This window comes from Oxyura jamaicensis, chromosome 1 (genome assembly GCF_011077185.1).
Source record: "Oxyura jamaicensis isolate SHBP4307 breed ruddy duck chromosome 1, BPBGC_Ojam_1.0, whole genome shotgun sequence".
Lineage (NCBI taxonomy): Eukaryota > Metazoa > Chordata > Aves > Anseriformes > Anatidae > Oxyura > Oxyura jamaicensis.
The window spans coordinates 83487297-83512836 of record NC_048893.1 but is presented as its reverse complement, the minus strand read 5'-3'; the positions used below and the strand labels follow the sequence as shown (position 1 = coordinate 83512836).

Genomic DNA, 25540 nt, shown 5'->3' with positions numbered 1-25540 from the left:
TTCCCTCCTCCTCCTAGTAAACATCAAGCTGAAAATGAGCCCGCAGTGCTCCCTGGCAGCAGAGGCCAACAGCATCCTGGAATGTCTCCAACAGGAGCTTAGCCAGTAACTTCAGGTTAGTGACTTATGAGGAGCAGCTGAGGACACTTGATTTGTTCAGTTTAGAGAAGAGGAGCCTGAGGGGTGACCTCATTGCTGTCTACAATGTCCTCATGAGGGGGAATGAAGAGGGAGGTGCTGATCTCTCCAGTGACCAGTGAGAAGACATGAGGGAATGGCTTCAAGCTGTGTCAGGGGAACTTCAGATTTGATATTAAGAAAAGTTTCTTCACTGAGAGGGTGGTCAAGCACTGGGAGAAGGTCCCCAGGAAAGTGGTCAAGGCCCCAAGTCTGCCAGTGATCATGAAACACTTGGACAATGCTCTTAGATATACGGTTTAATTCTTAGGTTGCCCTGTGCGGAGCCAGGATTTGGACTCTATGATCCTTGTGGGTCCCTTCCAACTCAGGATATTCTACAATTTCTACTCTGCACTTATTAGACTGCATTTGGAGCAGCACATCCAGTTTATGTCCCCTTCAGCAAGACAGACATCAGTAAATTGGATCAAATTCAGTGAAGATTGACCAAGATGGTCAGAGGATTAGAGCATTTCACTGTGAGGAGAAGCTCACACCCGCAGAAGAGTAGGCTTAAGGGGGTAACTGACAGCAGCTTTCCCATACCTACAAGATGGTGACAAGCTTTTTTTTTTTTTTTTTTTTTTTTTTTTAGCAATACCTGGTGGGAAGATGAGAGATAATGGACATAAGTTGAAACAACAGAGATTCAGACTGGATATAAGGAAACAGTTTTTCAACATGGAAAGTCAGACAATGAAACGGCTTGACAGAGAGGCTGCGCACTCTCCATCTTTGAAGGTTTTCAAGACCAGACTAAGTGAAGCAGAGTAACTTAGTCTCATTTCAGTGCTGACCCAGGTTTAAGTAGGAGTTTGAACTACATGAACGCCTGAGGTCCCATCTAACTTAATTTTTCCTATAATTTCTAATACTGCTATAGGCTCCTTTCTGTTGCTAGTCTTCTCACCACCTGATTCATAAACTTGAGGCCTTAACATTGCACCATGCAGGACTGATTCATTAAACATGACTGCAGGTACCAAAAGCAGGCACAGAGATTTGATGAGCTATTTGGCTTGAGAATTATACAGACAAGGCAGCATAGCAGAACTTGGCAATATGCCAGAATCCCTTCCACTTCTAGCTGACTACAGCTAGAAGTCTTGAGTAATTACTTAATTACTAACAGCATGGATGTTCCTACACCACTACACAGAGGAGAATTTGATCGCTGCCTTGCAATAAATGCTTGGTCCAATAAGGAAGACAAAAGAGAACTTTCTGATCTCTGGTTATCACTGACTAACCTTCAGGGTTGTTTACATACACCCATTCCGAAATCAACTGCAATGGCTTTCAAACTTCAATAAACACATCCAGCATACAGAATTCATGAAACACGCTCCACAACTTGATGATTTGAAACCACTAATACGTGGTATTCTTTTCTCTTTGTTTCTTTTTGAGCTTCAGTATTTTTATGAGCTCAGTTTTCAAGTTTTAGTTTGCTCGTGGCTGGAGACAAAAGCATGTTACTATTCTTTAGAAATGGGTAGACTGACGTTCTACTGGAATAATGTGAAGCAGTAGTTAAGACATAAAAGAACCCCCCAAAAAGCTGAAAGTGCAAAGAATATCAAAAGTTCAAGGTCAAAAAAACAAAATAGTGCTAATAGCGGCAGCTTTGTTCTAATGCAAGAATAAATTGAGTTGTAACTCTGTCTTAAAGATAACCACCACTGGAAATGATCACAGCTTGCCAGTCTTCCGCTGACTCCATGAGAGAATTTTCTTTGAGAATACTTGTCTAGATCACTGAGTTCCTGCTGGGGAACCCAAACTAGCAAATTCAAATTTTGATCCATCTGGAACTTCTGAAGGATGAACCATCTCTCTTCCGACTGTAAAATATAATGATCCAGCAGTTGCACAGAAAGCTAATTAGTTTTTGATCTATATATTTGAATGAGGATAAATAAACCTCCTTTAGTATCTAAAAGGCTGTCAACTTCAAAAGGTTGTTCTTGATGATCTTTCAAAGTCTCTTCCAGCCGGGGCTCTTTGATGGTTCTACACAACATGTATAAAGAAATCCTTGGCTGTTCATTTTTTTGTTAGTAGAGTGCTGTTCGCTACAAACAGATATAAAACAGTACAGTAGAGATTGCTGCTCATGACTCAAGCTGTTTGTCTTCATGCAGCGTGAAGAAAAGGAGGCTATCCATTCTGAGGAAAGAAAACCAGGCATTTTTCCCTCAGCTTAACTAGCCTTCAAAACATTTCTTTGCAGATGACTTCAGTGTTTCTGGAAAATCTCCAAGAGAAAAGATAGTGGCTCTTCCCTTGTTGAATTCTATTCCATTAGGTCAAAACATTGTTTCATCCACAAGTCAATTACTTATGGCGTAAGATTCTAGAACGAAAGAAAAAAAAATACAGGAGTAAACTATTATGTCTTCTCTTCTAGAAATTGTACTAGTTATACAAGAATACTGCAGGTTTTAAACACTAATACAGCGTGACGGTGAATTAAGACATTGCCACATGATCCTAAACAATCCAGTTACAGCAGCTTTTTGACCCATGGTTATCTGGTAGGCCCTAGCCACTTACCACACACAATATTCTGTTTAAGCTTAGAGATGCTGCTTTGCAACTGGAGCAAGTTAAGAACATTTACCAGTTATTGCCAGCCATCTGCTAAGCAGTTTGCAACCTAAAAGCCTGTTCTGACTCTATGACTTTGGATCAGATAACTACGCCCCTAAGACACCACTTTTACACAAAGATTTAGGTTTATGATCTTTATACCAGCTGTGCACAACACATCCATGCAACGCTGCTGCTATTCTTTCCACACAGTAACGGCAGGTGCTTTTGGAGGTGTGAGGTTTTTCTGTCTGTTTTGCTTTTCTGAGGAATAAACATAGAGTTCTTATTTGACAAGCAGGGAAAGTGAAGACGAAGTGAAATTACAGTGCAGGAAGTTACATTCCAGGAAGTTCAAGGCTACGTGCTCAGCCTAACTCACTGCATGCAACAGACATCAACCTATAACCAGGCTGATTCTGAACAACGCATACACAAGGTTCTCTTGCATCAGTGTTTCCCTGATGGTGCACACGCAGCAACAGTGTAAGGGAAATCACCTGGACATACCAAGGCACTACACAACTCAGTCTTTGCTCCAGTTATCACAGCATTACTTCTCTCTTCCAGCAGTCTCTAGCTCAGCATCACTCCAACCTAGGACAAGATGCCTGGAAGCAGTCTAGGAGAGCATCACATGGTGATACATGGCAATCCTCTCAATAGAGGATAAGAAGAAAGATATCCCTAGTCTGGTTCTCACAGGGCTCCTGGATGGGCCTGAAATATTTTTATGGTGTATATCCTTAAAGTCCAAGCAGGGTTGCTGCCTTACCTGCAGCTGACTTACACCAGCTTGATTACGAAACTAAGGAGAGTGATAGAGGGGCCATTTTTTTGTTTGTTTGATTTTGGGGCGGAGGGGGGAGCTGCTATTTGCTTGTATCTGTGCAGTGAGAATGCCTGAATGAGATTACTGTTCTCTTCTCATTTTATAGCTGTGCTGATAAGCAACAGGCTTCACACTCCCCACGCGACACGTAACATGTGTCACATAGCTTGCAAACAACACCAAAAACGGCACAGCTACTTCTGACGTCTTCCTGTGTCGTGCCACACAGACACAACGTGACATAAAAGAACTATTACGTCAGATAAAAAGTCTTTAAGCATGACCTAGAAGCACAGCGTAGAGAAGTAGGTGCCATTTCAAAGCAGTTCATAACGTAGCCCTAGTATTATACACTGACTACCTCATTTGGTCTTCAGTATTTCTCATTGGCACCTCACAGGATCCAGCTGAGTTATTCCAAGATAGCTCAGCTTCCTCTCCCGTAACGCAGCCCTGTTTCAAGCCTGCTTCCTTGTTTCATGCCTGTTTCCTTGACAGTTTCTTCTGCATCACAGAATCAATTTTCTTACCCTCATTCCTACCTCACTCCCACCCTTGCACCCATCCATGTTCCTGCACTTTCTGAGATTTTTTTCCCTTTTCAACAGTCTTCAGCAAATATTTGAATATAATTGCTTGGCTTGTAATTTAACAGAAGAATCAAAATTGGCAGAACAGAAAAATGCAGCACGAGGGTGTCACTAACTTCCACATTCCTGTAGATTTACATCAGTGGTCTCCAAAGTAGGGTGCACCTAGGGGGTGCAACACAAACCACTGTGATGTGGAAAGAAAATATTTTTGTGTCACTAATAAGTAAATATGCATATACTGGGGGCATGTGCTCAAATTAATTTACTGATAGGATGCATAAACAAAAAGGTTTGGAGAACACTGTTCTGCATCTCAAAAAGAAGCCAGTATGAAAAAACCACATCTGCAACTCTTAACCAAGGGCTGTATGACAGACAAAACAACGTTCTTCCTTTTCTCTTGAGGAAATGAAAATTATTTTCAGTCAATCTGCAAATTTAACTTATTTCCAAACAAATATGCTTCAATTCACACTTACATATAGTATGCATTTCATAAAAGCTTTCAAAACACTTTTTAAACATTTAAGTCAGATTTAAAATTTCAAAACACAAAGTTTCTGGTGTCCCAGCTAATAAATTTGAAAACAAAACCTTTAATTTCACAAGTTTCAGAACAATTTTTTTCCATCCCTTCCTTTTTTCCCCTCATCCAGTTTGCTGTAGTTGACCTAATTTCACGTGTACCCAAAACTTTAAAAGAAGTTAATTGCCCTCACTGAAAGTTCAGAAATGGTTCTCAGTATCATCTTAACCAGCGTAAACTTCACAGGGAGACCAACAATGAGAGTTTTATTACGTATTTACTTATTTCTGAAAATCTTGTATGACTCAATTGAAATTCTTTCTAAGCTAGCTAGACGCACTTCAACTATATCCCCTGGGAGCCATGACATTCAGATTTGGAGAAGGACTAATGTGAGTCTTGATGTTCCTCATGCTGATGTACTCCAAGAAGCAGCTGATGCTTTGGTCTGCACACATACCACAGGAAACAGATTGAGAGGGCAAAACAGCTTTTGGAGAAGTGTAAATGGGGGCCTGCTATGCTCCCGTTGAAAATACAGAACACAGAACTGATAACTGATTAAGGGACTTAACTAACTCAAGCAATATGAGTAACTGTAAGAAATGTTGCATCGTTGCTACCTGAATTTCACTAATAAGATGTAGCATTGATCAACTACTTCCCCGTACAGAGTAATAACCAGTTTTCTCTTTCCATGTATAAGGTTCTCAGGCTCACTAGTCTGTTTACTTTGAAGAGCTTTCCCACCACATCCTTATAGGCTTAGAAACAAGCACAAACCACAAGAAAAACACATGATAAGTAAACTTAGCATTCTTTATGACAAAAGAAAACGCACCTGCACACCTAAGCAGTAAGCTGTCACCCCTCCCCTCCCCATGAGTCTCACGCTGCTTTCTACTTGAGCAAAAAGGGACTGGGGACGTACACAGCCTGGCCCAGCACTGCCACTCCAACACTCTGCACGCTCTCCTGAGGCGTGGTGAAGCCTCACCATCACATACCTGTTTCACTGATGGGGGAACAGCCGCTCAGATGCTAGCATTTTCCATCCTCCACACCCTGGGTGGCACCCGCTAGGATGACAGACAATGCTCAGACAATCCCGGAGCTCACCCCACTCCCCCCAGATGGAATAAGAGTAAGCCCACCGAGACCTGAACCATTAACAGTCAGCAACAATAACAGCCCTGAACCCACAGGGACAACACAAAACACATCCCCTCTTTCCTCCATACCTGGCTCCACAATGTCCTTGTGACCCCTTCCAGATGCTCCAAAGGCCAAGCACAGAACACACTCAGAAACCCATGGCACCACCCATAACTTCACATCCAGAAACGTGATGGAGGGAAACTAAAGCCCAGGGAAGGTATTTGCTCAGCGCTATTTAACAGACACAAGGATCCAGGTCTTTTCGACTTCCCATCTAGTGATTTACCCACCAACACTGTTTCTAAGGCAACAAGCCTGTCTAGGCCAGCGGGGGAATGGAAATCTCTGCACTGAGAACATGCTAGTACGTTCTAGACCGTCAAAGGCCATATGCAAAATTAATTCTCCCCTTGTGTTGCCCTGTTTTAAGGTACCATCACACTCCTTACCTGCTTCAGTCTCTTCCTCCTCCATGTCAGAAGGTTGCATAGATGCAGCTGCAGGTAAACAGAAATGTGCGTGGAGGAAGCACGACAGTTTGCAAAATATGCAACTCTACTTTAAACCGGCAGTTTCATCAGTTATAGAACAAATACAGCATATTCTCCAGATGAATCATATGTTAAACCTGTATTGAAGGCTTTGCAATTAATTTTAACTTCCCACCAGCAATCACTTCCATTTCTAAACCTTAATCTGCATTATATATGTTTACAGCTTTACAAAATCTTTCTGAAGTGGGTTTACTTAAAATGATTAAGCTGCACAGATTTGCCATAAGAAGCCAGACAACTGAGAAGAGAATCCACATCTCCTTTCTTTACTTCATAGACTTGTCACACAAACACTGTGACTTTCTCTTTGCAGACTCTAAGTGCAATGTGGCTATTCTAAAGTACATTTAAGTGTACCAGCAAAAGAACGTTTGTTTGTTTTTAAAATCTTTTTCATCTTCTTCAAACCCACCAGTAGTAGTTTCTGAACTTCAGAGGTGTCTGAACCACGGGCTAGAACCATAGCTCTAACAAACATATGAAAATATCAAAAGATTTTTTTTTTTTTATCCTAAATCCTGCTGACAAGATCTTTAAACTTTGATTTGCCTGGGGAAAAATAAAACCAACAAAAAAATACCCCCAAACCCTGTTTTCATGGCACTGCTTCCTTACCTATGTTACCGTTTCCAGGCCTACCACCATTTACTTCATTTTTTTCTTCCTCCCCATCTGTAAAAGCATGGACGTAAGAAATTAAACTAAACATACAGAAAATTTCTTCCAAGGTGACACGGTAGTTTACAACCCAAGAAACATCCTGCTTCAGCCTTGTATTAATTTCAGCACCTCACGTAAGATACCAGACTGAGAATCCCACATGCAACCACTGTTCATTCTACTCCAGAAGGGCACTGAACTCACATCTGATGACTAGAAATTCCCCAACTGGGAAAGATTTGGTCTGGTGACCTCCGTGACAAAGGATTTTTTAGTCTTCCCTTGTACACCCCGATCTGCTTGGGTGCTTAGGGGCTGGTGATCTAGTCTGGTTCAGAGGAACAGACCACAGAGGTCCTGGCACCAAGATGCATATTGTGAAAGGAGAACAGACTGAAGGAGTTGTCCCCTCCCTTAGCTGATCACTGTGCAGAGATTCCCAACCCCCAGTGCACACACCCACAAACCAGGGAATTGAACAGTCTAATTGCTTGCTGTAAATTAAAGAAAAAAAAATAGAAAATGAAAAAGCAGGATTAGAACGGACAGCAGGCACGTAAGTGAAGATCTGGATAGGAATACAGACAATACTGAGAATCTATACTTCCTGCAGAAGGGCATCATGTAAAGAAATCGGGGATGGACAGCAGACTGGTAACTAATGGAAAGAGGTGAGAAGCTCATTCACTGACTTTCTCCTTGCCTTATCTTGGCTGTTACAAGAAGACAGGCATATGCAAAAACATGAGTAGAAGTGAATCAAAAGGCACTGTTAAAAGATTATTTTTTTTCCTGAAACAATTAGAAGGGATTAGAGAAAGAAAAGGACACAATTGCAACTTGGCCCATAGGAGATAAGCACAGACCATAGTCTTTCCTTCAGCACAACAAAAGCAAGGACCAGGCAGTTCTGCACAACTGACTAGCAACATGTATGTCTTTGCCAGTCCTTAGATGGGTTTTCAAGATATAACCAAGGTCAACTAACAGCATACTCCAGCCAAAAGACTGCTTTACAGCGTGCAAGTTTCCATCCCTCAACCTGAGGCCAGCCCCCAGTCTCCATGGTCAGAAACAGAATTCACCCCCAGACAGAGCTGCTGACGGGGCAACTCTCAGGCTGCTTCCTGTCGGTAATTCTGTCAGCCCCCCTAACACATACACTAAGTGCAAAGTGATTATCTGCTACTAGACCTCAACTGAGATTTTGAGGTTGAGTGTGCTCACGCTGAAAATTACATCAAAAACATACACGTGGCAAAAAAGGAAAGAGCAGATCACACTCCATGTTACAACCAACAGGTGATGTGAAAAATAAAAGTTTTTTTTAAAAAAAGGAGCACTAAACTACAAAAGTATTTCTAGTAAGAAATATTTATGGACTGTTAATGGCAATGACCTGAGACAGGTTTCTTACCTGCATTATGGTTTCCAAGTAGATGAACTTCTCCTATAATAAAAAATATATATATATATATATAAAGAATGTGTATTGATGACCTGTAAAAAAACATCTATACTCTGTAAAACAGCTAAGGCCTATAAGAAAACTTACTTCTTTATTTGTCAAATGAAAGACCATACTGCTACAAAAAAAAGTCAAATTGGGACTAAATTAAAGCAGCAGTCTGATTTCCAAACATATGTGACAGTCCAGCTCTCTTACCTGGAATATTCCTCTGATCAGCTCCTCCTGTTCCAGATCTAGCTTTTTCTGTGCCAAAAAAAAATAAAAGTATCTGAAATATCTGGAGATACCACGTGGAATTAAAGTTTTGTGCTTTTGGACACTAGCTGACAGCCTCCATCCCCCAAAATGAGGCACAGCAAGTTTATTTTCTAGAATTGTCAGAAGAAGTGTGGTCAAACCTTTGTTGTTTCAAGGCAAAAACAGTTGAACTGTTGCAATTCAAACTGATGGCACGTATGAGTGACATCCCTCATGGGTACGTATCAAGCATAATATTGTTTAACATCAACAACATGGACAAGGGCACAGAAGGCAGCCTCAGCAAATTTGCAGATGACATCAAACTGGGGAGAGCAGGAGATACGCTGGAGGGCAGGACTGCCACTGAGAGGGATTTCAACAACCTGGAGGAACATGCTGGCCAAAAACACGTGATGTTCAACAAAAGCAACTGTGTAGTTGTGCATCTCTTGAAATCACCCCATGGAAGAGGACCTCATTAGCTCTCCCTGACTAGAAAACATCTCTGCAGAAAAGGACCCAGACCTGCTGAATAACAGAGCTGAACATCAGTCAGCAATGTGCACGTGCAGCAAAAGTCTACCATATACAGGTCTACCACATACTCATCTGAGAAAAACATGCAAGTACAAGCTAGTGTTTCCCAGTACACAAAGCCTAGCATCTGAGTGCAGCAAAGTTCAGTATATTAGCTCCCTCAAGTTTACTAGTCTTTGTCTAAGTTGTACTTGTTTCTACTACTGTAATTACAATACATCCCATGGTCAGAAACTTTCATACATTCTACAGAACTTACATCAACATAATCCTAAAGCATGTTGAGCTCAACTAAGAAATGCCATACATACTTCTTTTGAACAGGTATATTAGTAGCCCAGTTCCAACGATGACAAGACAAACAATGGGAGCAATAATAAGCCCACGTCTACTTCTCTTTTGATATCCGTACCCTTTAAAAAAATAAATTATGATTGACTAGTTAAAATGCAACATTTTAAGGTGATACACATCTCAGTAGAAATAATATTCCATGTACATTCTATAGCTATTTACTTTTAAGAAGTAAGCCCAATAAATTAATGCCCCAGAATTAGTTACTAGCAAAACGCTAAGCCAGCTCCAGAAAAGTCACATGGTAACTAACTCAGTTCAGTGAAGGCACATCATCGCATGGAAGGTGATGGCTCTTCCATTTTTTTGCCTATGAACAGCCAAGCCAGATCTCAGACAAATGAAATTTCAGCATATCTGTCATTTCTAACAGGTTTCTAGCACACAACTCCAGTGAGGGAGGGAGAATTCCCTACTGTAAAACTAGGACAATTACTTTTGCACAGAAGTGTAAAATTTTGTTGGTCAGGAAGTGCCTTACACACCCCTCAAACCAGATTGTTCCAAATATTCTCATTCCAGGTTAAAAATGCAAGCCTCCAGCCGACCTGAAGCTCAGCTGAGGCCGAAAGCAATAACCAAAAGAAGGAAAATTCTCCCTTCTCCTTTCTATATCTGTCTGTGAAGGAGAAAAAGAAGCATGCTTTCTGACTGATATGCATGCTAGAAAAGAACTGACTTTGTCTAATGGCTGCTGGCTGACTCACTCGAAGTGACTGACTAGTTTCACAGCATGGAACGCGGTACAAAAAATGCCAGAGTCACCAGCATTAATTACACAAAGCCAGGGTGTTCAGAAGATAACTTTTAAGAGCACAGAAAACTTTTCTCCTCTCGGGTGGTAGTAAATGGGACTACATTTGGCTTGCAGACGGTCATTAGTGGAGTTCCCCAGGGCTGTTCTATGGCCAGTTCTGTGGAGGCTGAGAGGTGACCCCACGACTCTCAGCAACTCCCCAAGGAGGGGAAGCGCAGAGGAGGTGCCGGCCTCTGCTCCTGTCACCGATGATGGGATGCATGGGAAGGGCACAATGCTGCCCCAGGGCAGGGTCAGACTGGACGTTAGGGAAAATTCCTTTCCCATGAGGGTGGTCAAACACTGGAGCAGGCTTCCTGGAGAGGTGGTTGATGCCCCATGGCTGTCAGGGTTCAAGAGGCATTTGGACAATGCCCTCTGTAATATGTTCTAACTTCTGGTTACCCCTGAAGGGGTCAGGCAGTTGGACTACATGATTTTTGTAGGCCCCTTCCAACTGAACTATTCTATTCTAGTCTCCAGGCATCTCCCTCTATCACTCATTTCAAGTCAAAGCTGAAGGTTTTATTTTATTGAGATCCCTACAAGAAGTATCTTTCCAGGGGGATCAAATTATCAACACAGTACATTTTGTCAACCTTTAAACACACTTGTAGCAGCAGACAAAAGGCTTCTGGTGCTTTTTAGTCTTTCAATTCAACTTTGAGAAGTCAACAGAAATCTTACAGTCAAAATCCATGCTATTTTCCCAGTCAGCCTCTTAGAATTGCATATACAACCCAACCCATTACCTTGATAAGTTGGAAAACACTGATTCAAAGTGATTTCGGAGCTCTTTTCCGTTTCAAAGTATTTAATGAAACATGCAGCTTTTGCCCCAGTATCAACATCCGATGTAGGGATCACAACCTTCTGGTCCCAGAAAGTGGTTGCTATGCCAGCAATCTTCCAACTATAACCCAGAGGCTTCTGGAAATCTGCTGCACATGTTAGCACAAAGTTGTCACCACTCACGTTGCAACTTATATGAGGTTCAGAAGGGGGAGCTGAAAGGAGAGAAAACATGCTGTATTACTTCGGTTGCACACTTCCTTGAGTTTTAGCACAGGACAAGGGTTGGAGCAATATTAGCAGCAGAAAAGCACATAGATAAAATCACTTTTTTTTTGGCGGGTGGAGCACATGTGTAAGAGGAATGTATTTCTAGAAGTGGCCCTGTTCCTGGCTCTTCAGTGCCTAGGGCTGATGCTCCTCGTGCTTTGTTGTCAGTAGGTTTAATATAAACACTAGTCAATTATCTTTCTGGAAAACAATTAGTGAAGCTGCGCAGATCTGCACAGTACAATGTCACAAATATTTAAAGATACAACATGCCTGCAGGAGCATCTTTAGTAGAGGCTTACTGCTTAGGGTAACTTGGTCAGCTTGCTCAAAGAGCTTGATTTTCCCTCTGTGGTGGTACGCTGTGTACCACCCACATGCATTCTGAACACCATGCCAAGGTGAGCAATAATGGGCACACCTTAGATGCCACCTTTGAGAATTTGCTTGAAGTGTCTCAGCAACTTAACAATGGAGACAAACAGTCCCCTACTTTCTGTTTGCTTCTCTGACAAATAAACACTCCCCTTTCTAGCCTTCTTAAAAGGGAACAAAGCGGTGCAAATTCTTAACGCAGTTCTTCCATACTTACCTAACACAGTAAGCCTGAAGTTTAAGAAGTCATTTTTTCTATCATTAAAAATACGTTCTAAAGCGTATGTTCCATTATCACTGTTCTCCAGTATAAATATGGTCAAGTTCCCACTCTCCTTGTTAAGCAAGCCTCTGTTCTGGAGAGAATTGTAATATATTGGTTCGCCTTGCCCTTCCCATTCAGCCACTTTATCTTTGTTTTTCGTCCAAATAGCTTCGTCTATTTTTTTGTCTGATTGTACTGGAAAAGTAAAATTTTCTCCTGAAATGCCGAACACTTCCTCTTCACAGTAGACGTGTGCTATAGGGGAAAAAAAAAAAAAAAAGTTGCTTTAACTTTTTTTAATAAACTATTACTTGACCCTGTATGCACTGTTACATTTCAATTTATCATATAGATCCAAATTGAGGTTAAAAGCACATCACTGATGTTGCAAAGTATGTTAGTTAAGAGTTACCCAAACCCAGCCCGTCCTCACAACCATATGATAGGCTTTAGAAATGGATCAAAATCCCACAGCCTGATCTCAGGTACAGTCATTGTCCCAACCATCTTCCTTATCCTAAGCTCCTGTGTGGTTAGTACCTTCCATCTGTTCATCCGAATTAAGCCTCCTGCCCATGGTCTGGTGAAAGAGACAAAATGAAGAGTTGTTGTCACCAGCGAAATCAATCTCAGCATCTTGTTGCAGAAAGCTTAGACTGAAGCTCCTGCTGAGCATGTAAACTGCAATTTTTCCAACGCTTTGTAATTTAGCTGAACATTCACAGAGTAACAAGCACACTTCTGACACAAAACTGCTGCTCCATTCAAAGTGCCTGCTCTGAAATCAAGGAGATACTATGGAATCCCTTTGAAAACGTCACTTAAGCCAGGTCATTTCATGGCCAACATAGGCAAAATGGCAACCTGACCTCTGAGAGTCCAGCAGAGCTGCAAGCACAGAACGGGAGCTGTGCTGAGATCTCAGCTGCTGACTACCAGCTTTGAATCAATCACAACCTGCTGCAAAGGCTATACATTCAATAGAAACGAACAAAAATAAAAAAAAAAAAAAAGAGGGATGAGAGATTTTTCCTGACCTTTATTAATAGAAAAGTTACCTGTGTGAAAATCATCTACTGATCTAACAGACGAGACCAATTTTTGCTGTGGAAAAGGGATGCTTTAAGATTAGCTGCTAGCTACAGCAGGATTAGAAACGGGAAGCAGGGAGCCCTCTGGAAGGGCACTGCCTCTGTGCCCCTGCTTGTCTTCAGCAATCACCTCCTGCTCTCAAGTAGCTCTGTTGTGGCCCACCTTGCTCCACATTAAGATGTGAGATAAGATAAGTCTCATCCTATCTCTTTTCCAAACAAAAACAAAACAGGAGGTGAGCCAGGCCAGTCCTTAAGAAGACTGGGTTTCCCGTTGGCAAAAAGCAACGCTCACCGGTGTATTATGTGTCCTGCTCCTCTGCCTGGCACCACGCCATGGAATCAAAGACTTTCTCAGACACAAGGTGGAAGGCAAGAAATGGGAAACACATTTCTGTGTGCCTGGGTAGAGAACTGCACACACAGCAGGTCTTCTCTGTGCCTTTCTTCTCATGGACCATCCCATTCGTTTGCAATTCACCCATGAAGTTACTCTTCTCATGCTATTAGTTCATACTCATTATCTGCACTTGTGCAATTCCTACAATTGCATTTTCCTCAGGAAGTTCTCTCTCTCTGCCTAGGGAGAAGGAGAAGAAGTGGAGAAGTCCCTGCTCTAGCCACTGGGAAATTCTGCCTCTCGATAACAGACACGATCAAGCTGTGGTGGCTCAATATTGCAGCACGCACTAGCCAAGGCACAGTGGTAGCTGACAAGAGCAAGCTAACACAGCTCTCTTTGGGGAGCAAAGCAGCCATCTGCTGGGGGCACGGGACATGAGCAACGACAGCCAGCACTGCTCAGCCCAACACTCACAGCTTCCTAAGCCCAGGTGCCAATGCATGGCAGCTCTCCACATCTTTGCTGTCTCTCAATTAGCCGTAAGAGCCAGGCTGGGGTTAGGAGGGTAAGATGTTTCTCCTTCGAGCCCAGAAATGAAACTGGAGGAATGCAGAGCTGAAAGGAAGACACATTCTCCCTCCACAAAGGCTAGGCAGCACAGAGCCAGAGCTCCTACCCAAGGACACCCAGGGCTCCCAGAAACAAGAGAGGGAAGAGCTTATTCTTACAGGACAGCCTTCATTTCCTCCTGTCCAAAACCAGGGATCAGCCACCTTTATTTCCCTGCTCAAGTGAGAACATAAAGCAACCTACCACTCAGTCCTGTCAGCTTCCTTTTTACAAGGAAATCAAACCTCACACCAGAGCACTGCACAAGGTCTCCACCACAGCTCTCAGAGCTTCTACAGAAAGCACGCGTCATTATATGCTTTCTAAATCCCCCTCATCTCTACTTCATGCAGCATGGGAACAGATGTCCCATTCCAGTCCACTTAACTCCTCGAGTGGGAGCAAGCTGGGAGAAGTAGCAGCCCATCACGTTCTCATTCACTCTCTTTTCAGAAGGCTAGAAGCACGAATGGTGTCTCTACTTCCTCTCAACATGTTCTCTTCAGAAGGAATATGGAGAATTTAACATCCCATTTATCAGCAACAAATGCTTTGTTATTGCATTGGTCTACCTGGTTTCATTTTCTTCACTACTTTTCTTGGAACTATGTAAAGCTTAGTTATTTCAGAGCACAGCTGTAAGCTAATTCCTTTTTGTTGTTGGTTAATTATTATTATTATTTTAATGCCATCGTTACAATCTCTCCTGCCTCAGGTACCTACCTGAAAAGTATACAAGTATATGTTAGGTCTCTATAACCAGCAGCTACCAAGGCCTCTGCACATGACTCACAGAAGGACTCAGTGGATCCCAGCAGAGCTCAGGGACAAGCAAGATGGTGAAAAGCTTGGTGGTGCCAAGGACTAGGCCATCCTGGGTATTTCCACCAAAATAACCGGAGGAATGGGGAAGGCAGAGGGCTAAAATACCAGCTCCTCCAGAACAAAGGTGCCACCAGCGCCAGACACCAGCTTGGGCGAGCTGTTCAGGTTCACAGCTTAGGATTTGTGAACTGAGTGGAAGGTGATAATCTCTGACAACTTTTGTAATTTTATTTCAAAATATATATATGCATTTTTATAATAGCAAGAATTTTCAGTTCCTCTCCCCTCTTCCACTTGCACCTCGCAGATCTCTCAGCTCCCACCACTCAGTTTCCTCCCCAGGCCTCTTCCACTCCCCTTGTCCTCTCATTATTTCTCCAGTCTTCCTCCTCCTCCTCCCCACCATGGTCACTGCTACCATGCACTTGCATATTAGGTCTGCTTGGGACAGACAGAAATTTCTTCACGGCAGCCCAAAAGGTGCCGTATATTAGGTTTGGGACCAAAAGAGTGTTATAACACACGGTAATGCTTTAAACTAAACAAAACAGCACTTGCACAACTACAAACCTCTCTTTCTCACTTTCTCTGCATCATTTGGGGCTTCCTCTCCCCCCCTTTTCTTTTTTCCTTCACTACTAAATTGTCTTCATCTCATCTCGTGTGTCTTTCTTGCTTTTGCCCTTCTGGTTCTCTGCCCCATACCACTGAGGGGGAGTGAGCAAGCAACTGCGTGGGGACTCCACAACTTTCATATCCCTACCCATCTCTGACTCATCTCTGGCAGCTGAAAGCTTCAAGTTTTTACCCTTGAATTAAGGACAGGATCTGACTGATCCAAAATCGTGCAGCCCCGGTCTGTTTCTTCAAAGATCTGAAATGGGAGCTCTGAGGCAAGTACTGTGCACATCTCAACAGGGATACCGACGGTGCAGCTGTGGGAAGTTTTCCTCATCTTTAAAACTTTGGTTCTTGATACTAAAGCAACTCTGAGGAGATGCTTCTAAATAAATTAATCTTTTAGAAGTGTCCTCCGGGCTCTATTTCCAAGCTGGAAAGGATATTCCTCTCTGTGAAGGCATGGGCTCTTATTTTTGTTGTAACTTGTCTTTTTGCCAAAACATTACTTCAAGCTTATTCCTACAGAAGTCTGTTCATTCCACACTAAACAAACGTATCAATAAAAATACTCTGTCTCTGATCAGATGCCTTTAAACAGATCATCACCAGGGCCAACACAGCAGGTGTCAGCGAGAGAAAAACATCCACGAGGTCGCCAGCCCTTCAGGCAGTCTGGCATCCTGCAGCCATGCGGTACGGTGGTTAACGCCGTGGTCAGTGCCTGCGCTCACACCCTTCTCGCACTCGGTAACGTAACAGCGAAGGGAAAATCCTGGTGTAACGGCCTAGAAACACATGGCATTATTAGCAATCCTCGCCTACTCACGGTTCTCACCGTCGCCCTGGCTCACGCTGAGTTTTCACTTCTGCTAAGTGAAGTAACTCGCCATGCCACTTCTGGCTACCAGACGCGCAGGTAGTACCGCTGCCCCGGAGGCGACGCTTTAACCAGAGCTTTTAAGCAGGGGTGGGGAAGTTTTGCATTTTTTGGGTCTTTGCAAGAAATTCAGAACTTCCTCTGTTTATTCAGGAGGAAGGCAACCGGAACTACGAGACCAGATGCCTGCTTCGCACAGGTGACTGGAAAATATTTTTCTATTCCTACTATTTAAAACCGCTTAACATCTGTGCTAGCAATCTTCTGAAGTAAATACATTCCAGAACCAACTTGATTTTGTCCACCCATTCATCCCAACACCTTGTGACTCCTCTCGGGGAATAGAAAGACGGACCAAAAAAATACCAAGCAGTTACGGAATTTTTACAATCAGAGAGCGGGAATTTGTGTGTGTGGAAAAAGGGAAGAAATTTTAAAGCTACAATAAGAAAATAAACTGGTCAAACTCCTTAAGGAGGAAGAAACAAAAAGCCACGCTGAAGGTAAGCTTCTTTTTGGGGTCAGTCGCTTTTAGAGGAAGTAAAAATAAAATGAAATAAGAATTAGCATTGCTAATAAGTATCTTCCTGCGAGCCCGTGATCAACAGTGTACAAGGTAACTTCTGCTCTTATGCAAACCGCGCTGTCTCCCCTTAGCTCAATTTGTGTAAAAGAAGTTGGACTGGAAAATGAAGCATGAAAAGGAACCCAGCAAAACAGAGAATTCAAAAACAGTCATGCTGCTTAAATACTATTTAAGTTAATTAAAAAATAATTTTAAATTAATTAAAATTTTAGAAAACTCAGTAATACTAAATTGACGCTCAGAGCACTGAAAGAGTTTCCCGGCTTTCAGAAGAGCTTCGTGACAGGTATAAAACGCTTCTAACTCTTCTAGTTCACTCATCCAGCTCTTCACCATCATCTCCTCTGCTTTTGGGGTGAAGTCCTGACCCTGCTAAAGCCAGCAGAGGCTTGGCTGCTGTCTGCAGTGCAGCACAGCGTCCCCACCAGTGCAGGAACAAGCCATTTATACACCTCACACAGGCAAGGTACATAGATCTCTCCGTGGTTCCTGCAACAAGATGCAGGGTTTGGGCCACAGTCACTACTACCACCTTTTTTTTCCCTCCTTGCACACCCCCTCTGGATTCCACAACTGAACACAGTTTGGGCTTGGATTTCCAATGACTGATTTTAGACCTATCAAAACCACTCTCCTTCAAAGTCCTTCATGGCCTCAACGTGATCTTTACTCCTTAAACATTGTATTACACACTTGTGGCTTTATCAGACAAAAGCCCGACCTGGCAGAGACCTGTGAAAAGCAGAAATCCCTACGTGTTGCACAGGGAATCTGAAGATGCCGAAGCCCAGCTGCATGTCACAGGTTCCCCACGGACAACGGAAGAGCAAGCCTTCAGGAAGGGTTATGCTCTGCGCGTCTTTCTCCTTCCCTCTTCCGGATTATCTGGAGACGTGAAACCAGAGGCGCAGTACTTTGAACCTGGGCAGAGGGATGGGAGGGCTGGGATCCAGGAAACAAGGGTGGACGGGGGAAAAGGCACCACAAATAGCATACTGGTGTTGACAACAGTTTGTAAGACCGGAAACTTGCGTGCCAAGACAAAGTGTGGATATACAAAAACTTGCACACCGAAGACTTAACTACATGCACTTGGGCACACTAGTCTGACTTTTGAAGTTTTGATTTTCTTATACAGGTATGGCAGGTTGTATTAGCTTTATAAAATCTACGTGCAGCAGTAAAAACATTTACACATAGGCAACAACACCGATAATAGCAATAATGTAAGCATACAAACAAAAAGAGGGTGTGAAATCTTGCCAAGTAATTTAGTCTGCACCAGCAGAGAGTTTCTATTTGTACTCCCCATCTCTTATACTAATCAACAAATACAGAATTTTACAGAGGAAAGAAAAAACAGCTATTATTTTTTCCTCAAAGAGGTGTATTATTATATTGGCAGCCACACTTACCCTCTCCAATTGCCTAATTAGCATCGTCTCTTCTTTACACCTCCTCTTCTTTTAAACTATAGATTTCTGGGAATTTGGACTCTCATTTGCTCAGTAAGCCTACAGCAACTGGACCCCAACGCCCAGACTACCTTTGGCATGCCAACTTAGTTTCTGTAAGATACCAGTACGCCTTCACAAAGGGAAAAAAAAAAATAAAAATGTACAAATGTACAAGGAGATATTCTATTACTCATGCATTACCAACACTTGTTTAGAATTTTATCTGCAAAATAGTTGAAGATCGAACAAATAACTTGAGAAATAGTGTTAAGGCTCAAATCCTGCCATCACATGCAGAGTCCTGCAGGTGTACAGCATCTTAGCTTCTCCACTGGTCCTCTGCTCTCTGAAGGTTTTGGCTGCAGAACAGTATTGTGCAGTTGTAATTAAACGACAGAAGCTTCTTGAACTTCTGGAATAGCATGAGAGGAAATCTCAGGGGCTTGCTCTGAACACTCAGTAACACAACCTACTGCTTAGACGCCCTTTTCTTAAAAAGGAGATGTAATACATCCTATTTTAAGCACATCCAGGAAACTCCCAGAGCAACAACAACAAAAAGCCACAGACCAGGGGAATGATAAAAAGAAACAATAGAAATAGAACAAGCCATGCTGCTTGGCCCAAACAGCAAGAGCAGCTCCTGCTGCTGCTGAAACTTTGCAAGTCCACCTCTAATTTCACAAATGGGAGAGTTTTGATCGTATGTCTCATATTCACAGCTCTGGGCAAGTTCCCTGCTCCCCAGGCACACAGGTGCCATTTGGACTAAGAAGGTTTTCACTTAGTAATTCACCAGAAGTGAGCATTAATAGTTTACTTCACAAAATGGAACCGATGGAAAGGAATGGAAAGGAACGGATGAAGAAATTGGATGGTTTTTCCCTTGAGAAAGAAGACACACAGAATACAAAATACGGAGCAGTTTTGTAGGCAGGGATGACGAGAGTATATGTATGTATATATAGGTGTGTGTGTGTGGATTTTTGTTCTTTAAACACCCCAGCCTATACTCCTGAACTGCTGAGTACCGCAGAACTGGGGAGGAGCTGGGCTGCAGAGCCCATCAGCTCGCCTAAACGCCTGCTTCAGAGGAAATTAACTCACTGCCGGCGGCTCTGCCCTCTTGCACCCTTTCCTCACTGTTTACAGCAAGCTAACTCCCTGTTTACACCAAGCCCGAGACCCCCAGGCACCCCGACACCCGCAAAAACGGCGGCAGGTGCCTGGGGACGGGGGGGACCAGGCGTTGCCCACCGCTGTGAGGAAGGGGGGCAGCCCCGCGCCTCGCACCCCCACGGCCCCCCTGAGGGGTCCCAGCCGCCCCCTGACTACTCACCCAGGAGGGAGCCGATGACCAGCAGCTTCTCCGGCCCCCCCAGGGCCACCAGCTTCATCGCTGCTCTCCCAGCCAGCAAAGGCGGAGAGAAAATGGAAGTCGCCGGCGCCGGCACCGCCACCCGGCCCGCCTCCCGCGGCCCTGCCCTTCCCCTCTGGGCCGCTGGGTAGTGGCGGCTCCGGGGAAACGCCTGCCCCCGGATCTGTTGGGGTCCCCGGCCGGCCGGGGGCAGACGAGACGCTGTGGTCACGATCTGGGGTCTGCAGGTTCAGGCTGAAGCCCACTGCCGTAAAAGCCGAGCCCCGGTGAGGCTCCAGGCTGCACCCCGTCACCTTAGCACTGCCGCAGGTGGGTGACCAGAGGTGGCCCTGCCTCCTGAGCTGAGGGAAAGACAAAAGTAAAAGAGAAACCAGCTTGGACTCCTAGGGGTTTCCTCGGCTGCTCAAAAGCCCATTCAGAAAACTCAAACAAACTTAACATTCCTCTTCATTCGTGGCTGGCCTTTCACGCTACAACGTGTTAGTAAGAAAGAAAGGGAAAATACCACAACAGTTCGGGAAACCTAAGTAAGCATCAGCACGAAAAATTGTTGCTCCAGCAGCAACCATGGTCCAGCTCTCTTCCCACAGCTGTGGGCTGCTGTCGGAGTGCGAATGTTAGCCTACCTGCCGCTCACACACTTGCAGTGAATTGCCTTGGCTGAGGAAATGCCAGCAGCTGGCTGGTCCAACCACACCTTTTGCAGCCTCGAGGCATGCTCAGTTTCCAGGAATTTTCTTCTAGGATTTTCTGTGAGCTCCCTTACCTCATCGCTGTGGCTGTAGCATGGGCTAGAGTGACACAGCAGGGTGGGCTGAGCAATTGAGCCCCTCTCCATAGATAGCTCGTACCAACATGCTTATCTGCAGGGCACAGAAGTGGCTCCCGACGGAGTCAGACCCACCCCAGAAACTGCTTAGGGACAGGAAACCACTGACCGCTCTTTCTGTGCCACAGTCCTCGCTCCTATTCACAATCTCTGTCAAGGGTTGAAAAGCAGCTTCCTACACTGTAAAGGCTCCAAGTTGCACTGTTTACACCAGAAATCTCATATGGCCATCTTCCTGCAGTTTACTGGTCGCCAAGCAGCTCCCTGCTGCTGACTACCCTTTCTGTCACGTAAAAAGTCCTCCCAAAATGGCAGAGACTTTGGGTGAAACCTTATTGCCTGGGAGGATGCTGCCTCCCACCTTGCACTACAGCATTCCTGTAGGGTTTTGAGATCTTCTGGGCTAAGAGAGAGAAATCTGAAGGGGGAACACACACTTTTACTTAGATAATTTTAGTCTGGGAGAAACCACAGGAGGTCACCCACACACACTGAAAACAGGGCTGACTTCTTCCTGCTGAAGCCACTCCGGTTTGTAGAGAGCAATTAGGTCTTCATGGCACAGAGAAAGTGAGAGAGAAACTTCAGCCCAGTGGCTGGGACCCTCCCTTAGGCTCATCCAGTTTGGGGAGACAACAGGGTTACGTGGCAAGGAAGCAGTCTCCTCCCTTCTTGTGCATGTCTATGTGGTCATGCTAGGTAGAAGGTCTATGAAGCACTCATAAGACTCATCTTTTTCTCCTTTCCTGGGAATCCAGTCTGACTCATCCATGCTTTCCCTCCCGCGCTTGCCAGGTCTATCTTCAACATTTTTCTCCTATTCTGTCACAGTCAGGACACTCTATGGAAAGTCAGGAGTTTGAATCACTTCTTGCTGGGTTAACTCAACCCGGTTCCTCTGTCACTCTGGGGAACAGTGCACAGGAGGAGCCTGGGCGCTTTATCCTAGAGCTATGGTGTCTGCCCCAGGGACAAAGGACAGAAAATGCAGGAGTTGTGATAACACATATTCCAGCTGTGGAGTGGATCCAGCCTTAGTGGATCAGCCTACCATGAGCTAAGTCATGTGAGTATTTCATTCCCTCCCTCGAGTGCAGAGACTGCAGTAACTGGTTTTAAATATTCATCTTTTGCTTAGTTTCCCCTGTGGTCACATTCTACTACCCAGGCTGCATTGTTTCTTTTACCAAGTAATAGCTCTCAAAATGAAGTGAATTTTCCCATGATCAGATTTCCTCTTGGCAGCTGGGGGTGTCACAGTGCTTGTATGTTGCTGCCAGCTGTTGCTTTGTAGGTGGGGAGTTGACATTTTCCACTTTTAGCAATTGCTTGAATGTGCAGAGCGCACAGTTTTCAGATTTTTAATGAAAAGAATTTGTACATAAAATCACGTTTGTTTGTTGACTGACTCAAGTGAATCACAACATGCTTCAATCTACTGCGGACCGAAAGTCTTTCCAACAGTGTAGAAGTCCCCACTGCTATTATAACCACTGTCACTGGGAAGCAAAATAGGAAGTAACAACAGTACCTTTCTGAACTAATATTACTGTAGTTAATAGTAGTTAAGAATAATTAAGTTCACAAAATTAAAAAACAAAACAAAAACAAACAAACAAAAAAACTTGATACTAAAATAGCTTTACTGGTAAGAGTATTTTAAGCACAGAGGAACTGAGTGGTTTTCTATGTTTGCATGAGGGACCGCTGCAGTATGCTGACACAATCAAAAGTTTCCTGAAATTACTAAATCTGAGATTACAGAAAAAAAAAAAAAAAAAAAAAAAAAGCACAGCTGCTAAGGCAACAGAATTTTCAATTCTATGAAGATGTATTTTTTTAGCATACCAGGATGTTGTTTAACAACTCTGCAAATGCACGTAGTAGTAAAAAATAAATAAATAAATAAATAAATCAGATCTGCACATCTTGACAGCAAGGTTTGTTTTACTCGAAGGCTGTAAAACTAATGCCTACTTTATGATACGTGACTTTTCAAAATTGCCTTAGGGCTTGGCAAAGAGTAACAGTTATATCCTGCCACAAAGAGTAGAGCTTATTACCCTGATTTTAAATTAAAAAATCATATTATTTTCTTTTTTTAAAAAAGGAAGAAGTGTTCAGAGATTTTCTTTAGGTGCTCCATTTTGGTTCTACTCTAAGGAATGCATCATTTTCACTATTATGCTGTTCCTCTGGAAGCTTGTTTGTATGGAAATAGCACTGCTTACAGGTATGATTTCACAAGCTTTTTTTTTTTTTTCTCTTCATTAAGAAATGAATCAAATCAGTTGAATTTCCGGGTGTAATGGTAAAGGAGTGGGCCCGTTGCAGTCTAAAGTTAGCTTGTGTTTTACAGCGTGAGAATCTACCTGACTGCACCGGGGTCAGAAGGACAAAGAGTTGAGTTGCAACACTAAATCTCGGAAATTTGGTTGGGCTGACACTAATTCAGTGTTGTACTCTAATTCAGTGGTGTATTTGAAGAAACATTGAGAACCTGCTTCTCTGACAATAAGCCAGCATGATCATGGAGCCCAGCATTTCAGGGCCAGATAGTTTCTGTTAGGCACCTCAGGAAGACGCAGATGGGTCAAGGCAGACCTCAAGGCAGCTGAGGCTGCCTAACTTACCTGCAAGAACTGGATAAATTTCCCTCAGGAGTATCTTGGAAATAAAAACAGATCTTATGCCTAAAACAGTTGCTCTACTCCAGTGCCCTTGGATGGAGCAAACTAGGCTAAGGAAATGGCTTCTACTGCCACTAACTGTAGAGGAAGATAATGCCTGATGCTGTTGGAAAGGTGTTTGATCATCTTTCTGGTCAGACCAAGCCAATTTCTTCATTTTGTAGTTCAAATAAAGCAGCTCTAGAATAAATAGTGCCTGAACAGGGACCCTGACAGCATTCTCTTGCTGCTTCTTGCCATTTAACAAAAGGGCAAAGCTGCCTGTTCTGAAAGAAGGCCCAGCTTGCACCAGTGAGACTTGAGAAATAGTGTGCCCTCACCTGAACATCTAGCACAGCCAGTGAGGTGGAACTGCCATCTCTACAATATGGAGAGACAGGCTCCCTGTTCCACACTGGGTTGTACACTTACATGTCTCCATCTTCTTATAGCCAAGCAGTAACGTCTTTTGTTCAAAGATATGCTTGAAATATTTTCATGCTTATGATACTGGTATGTAACTGAGATTATCCCTCTATTTCCTGTAGTATCTGAAATGCAGTCCCTAAAGGAGAAGAGGAAAGTGTCCCTGCTCTAAGAAATGTATAGTCTGAGCCTGCCACAGCAGTATGACCACTGGTTACATTTCAGCCTGTCTTTCCCTACACTTTTCAGAAGCAAAACCGTTGTTTCACCTTCTTCAGCAGTTACTGGAATCTAACCCAGCCGGCAGCAAAGCACCACACAGCCACTCGCTCACCCTCCCCCCCGCAGTGGGATTGGGGAGGGAATTGGAAAAAAAAAAAAAAAAAAAGTAAAAGCTTGTGGGTTGAGATAAAACAGTTTATTAGGACAGAAAATAAAGAATAAGAATGATACTAATAATACCGATGTGTGCGGAATAAGTGACGCCATTGCACAGCACCTTCTGAGCGATGCCCAGCCCAGCCCCAGCAGCCGTTCCCCCACCCTGGCCAGTGCAGTGGGCACCCGACAAATGTGTTCCTGTTCCTACCTGTTGGGATGCTCTGTTCTTGAGCATTCAAGAAGCAGTCCTTGAATGCTAACCAGCTATCTTGGTCCCCTTTTCCTTCAAGTACCTTGTCCCATGGGATTTCCCCTAGGAAATGCTTGAAAAGGCCAAAGTTGGCCCTACTGAAGACCAGGGTTGCAATTCTGCTTGGTACTCTGTTCCTGCCACATGAGATCCTAAACTCCACCATCTCATGGTCGCTGCAACCAAGGCTGCCCTCAACCTTCACTGCTTCAGCCAGCCCCTCCTTGTTACTGAGGACAAGATCCAGCAGTGCACCTCTCCTAGTTAGCACATCCACCATTTTATCAGGAAGTTATCATCGATACCCTGAAGGAACCTCCTGGACTGCGGATGGCTGGCTGAGTAGGCCTTCCAGCAAATGTCAGGGTAGTTAAAATCCCCCACAATAACCAGGGCCTGTGTTTGTGAGGCTGCTATCAGCTGCCTGTAGAAGGCCTCATCAGCTTCCTCACCCTGATCTGGTGGCCTGTAACAGACACCCACAACAGTATGCCCCATGCCAGCCTGCCCCAAAATTCTCACCCACGGACTCTCAACTTGCTCCTCATCTGCCCCTGGACAGTATGCAATACAATGTAGATGCACTTTCATGTAAAGAGCAGCTCCACCACCTCACCTTGCTGGCCTGTCTTTCCTGAGAAGGACATACCCATCCATGACCAGTCATGGTCCAGTCATGTGAGCTGTCCCACCATGTCTGTAATTGTCACTAGATCAGTCTCCTGACTGAACACCGATTTCTAACTCCTCCTGCTTATTCCCCATGCAATGTGTATTGGTGTACAGGAACTTCGTTGGTTTGTTATCACAAAGTTTTTAGGTTTTGCAGAGCAGTGCTTACACTGAGCAAAGGACTTTTCTACTTCTCATGCTGCCCTGCCAGCGAGGAGGCTGGGGTGCCTAAGAAGCTGGGAGGGGACGCAGCCAGGACAGCCAACCCAGACTGACCAAAGAGATATTCCATATCATACGTCATCATGCTCAGCAATAAAAGCTGGGGTAA

General features: G+C 43.8%; 1 protein-coding gene across 2 annotated transcripts; it reads right to left on the bottom strand.

The window, feature by feature from the left end:
* Positions 1 to 316: 316 nt before the first annotated feature.
* CD58 (CD58 molecule) lies at positions 317 to 20057 on the bottom strand. Of its 2 annotated transcripts, none has more exons than XM_035314776.1 (10): positions 19944 to 20057; positions 12148 to 12450; positions 11246 to 11500; positions 9655 to 9756; positions 8762 to 8809; positions 8513 to 8545; positions 7051 to 7107; positions 6331 to 6378; positions 5731 to 5802; positions 317 to 2536 (listed from the first exon to the last, which is right to left on the bottom strand). In XM_035314776.1, the coding sequence occupies exons 1-9, from the start codon at positions 19999 to 20001 to the stop codon at positions 5765 to 5767; spliced, it is 942 nt and encodes a 313-aa protein (XP_035170667.1). In that variant the 5' UTR covers positions 20002 to 20057; the 3' UTR covers positions 317 to 2536; positions 5731 to 5764. The 2 variants fall into 2 exon arrangements, with proteins under 2 accessions (XP_035170667.1, XP_035170666.1); XM_035314775.1 differs by lacking the exon at positions 5731 to 5802 and adding an exon at positions 5965 to 6000 and having other exon boundaries at positions 19944 to 20056.
* Between the last annotated feature and the right edge of the window lie 5483 nt (positions 20058 to 25540).